Source organism: Amphimedon queenslandica, unplaced genomic scaffold, assembly GCF_000090795.2.
Source record: "Amphimedon queenslandica unplaced genomic scaffold, v1.1 AMPQUscaffold_5724_Cont22311, whole genome shotgun sequence".
Lineage (NCBI taxonomy): Eukaryota > Metazoa > Porifera > Demospongiae > Haplosclerida > Niphatidae > Amphimedon > Amphimedon queenslandica.
The window spans coordinates 1-1,732 of record NW_003553978.1 but is presented as its reverse complement, the minus strand read 5'-3'; the positions used below and the strand labels follow the sequence as shown (position 1 = coordinate 1,732).

Sequence of the window (1,732 nt, the reverse complement as noted above, 5' to 3'; positions counted from 1 at the left end):
CAAAAAATGGCTAAAAAATCACCCCCAATTTTTATTACATTTTCTGATACATATTGACGTCCTTATGTTGTGTAGAAAGTTTGAGCTGATTTCGACTTCAATTTTTTGAGTTACGGCCATTTTAAAAAAAGACCAAAATTCTGAAAAAATCCCTGTACTATAGCCCATGGTTTTTTCCAAAAAATGGCTAAAAAATCACCCCCAATTTTTATTACATTTTCTGATACATATTGACATCCTTATGTTGTGTAGAAAGTTTGAGCTGATTTCGACTTCAATTTTTTGAGTTACGGCCATTTTAAAAAAAGACCAAAATTCTGAAAAAATCCCTGTACTATAGCCCATGGTTTTTCCAAAAAATGGCTAAAAATCGCCCCCAATTTTTATTCTATTTTCTGATACATAATGATGTCCTTATGCTCTTTAAAAAGTTTGAGCTGATTCAGACTTAAATTTTTAAAGTTACACCCATTTAAAAAAATTAGCCAATTTCTGAAAAAATCCCTGCATATACCTAATAATACCTTATATAGCTCATGCTTATTTTCTAACTTACGTGTTTTGCTTTGAGTGTGTGGCACATCCTCTTCTCCAACGAATCTCTCATTTCCTTCATCTTCAATCGACTCATTCTCTAATAGTTTCAACTCCTCCTCACTAACATTAAATATCTAACAACAACAAATAAATAAATAAATAATATTAATAGTTAAAATAAAGTAAGTGGTCTTACATCGTGAACATGAGCAGCCATTATTTCTACAACTTTTGCTTGATAACTCATGTTAGCTAGTAATTCAAGTGATGGGATCATCTCTCTATAAAGGAAAGGAGACTGAGTATATGTACATGTACATTTATTAGAATGGGGCCTCTATATAATGGACATTTTGGTACAGTAAAGTGTCTCTGTTATACAGAGATGTCCTTTATGTGGAAGTTATTTTATACAGTAAGGAATGTAATTGGTACACTAGGTGCTGTCCGTTAAATGGAGGTGTACGCTATAGAGAGTGTCCATTAAGAGAAGCTACGTGGCACATATAAATATTTCTTACCTTTGTTGCAGTAGATTAGGTCCAAACACAATGCCAATGTTACTGGGAGGCATACAGTTAGTCTTAACATGCTCTGGACTACTAACTCTGTATGAAGAAAGGAAGAATACTTATGTAAGTACTATATATTCCAAATTTGTTCTAATTTCAAACAAAAGTTGTTCTTGAATTCCCTCACCTGTGTAAATGGTACATTAGTCTAGCGAGTGTCAGTTGGTTTTGCTCAGGTAGTCTGTATATCAACTCTCTCAATCTCTTCAGTAATTCTCTAGCTTTCATTTCCTTGTCGTTAGTAGCAGTGCTTAAATCGCACGGCAGATACCTCGTAGCTTCCTAAAAGGGTGTGGTCAGTAAAGTGGGTGTGGTTGTACTGGTTACCTTGGCAAATGAGAGGAACTCTTGATAGAGTGAGAATGTGAGAAGAGGCTCTGGAAGCTAAAATAAGAAAATTTAAAAAATAATTTCACATAAACATAATTTTAGTGATATACAATGTTACATGTACATACATGTACATGTTCACAGCAATTACCATATACATGTAGCGGGAAATTTTGGAGGGAATAAAATTTGGTGAATTTGGCGTTATTGATAGCCATTTGCCAAAATAAATCCACCATTTTGAGCCATCCGCCAAATTTACTTCCTCCAAAATTCCACTATACAGTATATGT

At 33.8% G+C, this 1,732-nt stretch overlaps 1 protein-coding gene across 1 annotated transcript; it reads right to left on the bottom strand.

The window, feature by feature from the left end:
* Positions 1-524: 524 nt before the first annotated feature.
* On the bottom strand, positions 525-1,493 carry LOC109592282 (minor histocompatibility protein HA-1-like; the record flags this gene model as incomplete). The annotated part of the gene is made up of 5 exons (XM_020007773.1): positions 525-671; positions 734-818; positions 1,059-1,145; positions 1,237-1,391; positions 1,437-1,493. Coding segments are annotated over 5 exons (531 nt in total), but the record flags the coding sequence as incomplete, so codon positions are not given.
* Between the last annotated feature and the right edge of the window lie 239 nt (positions 1,494-1,732).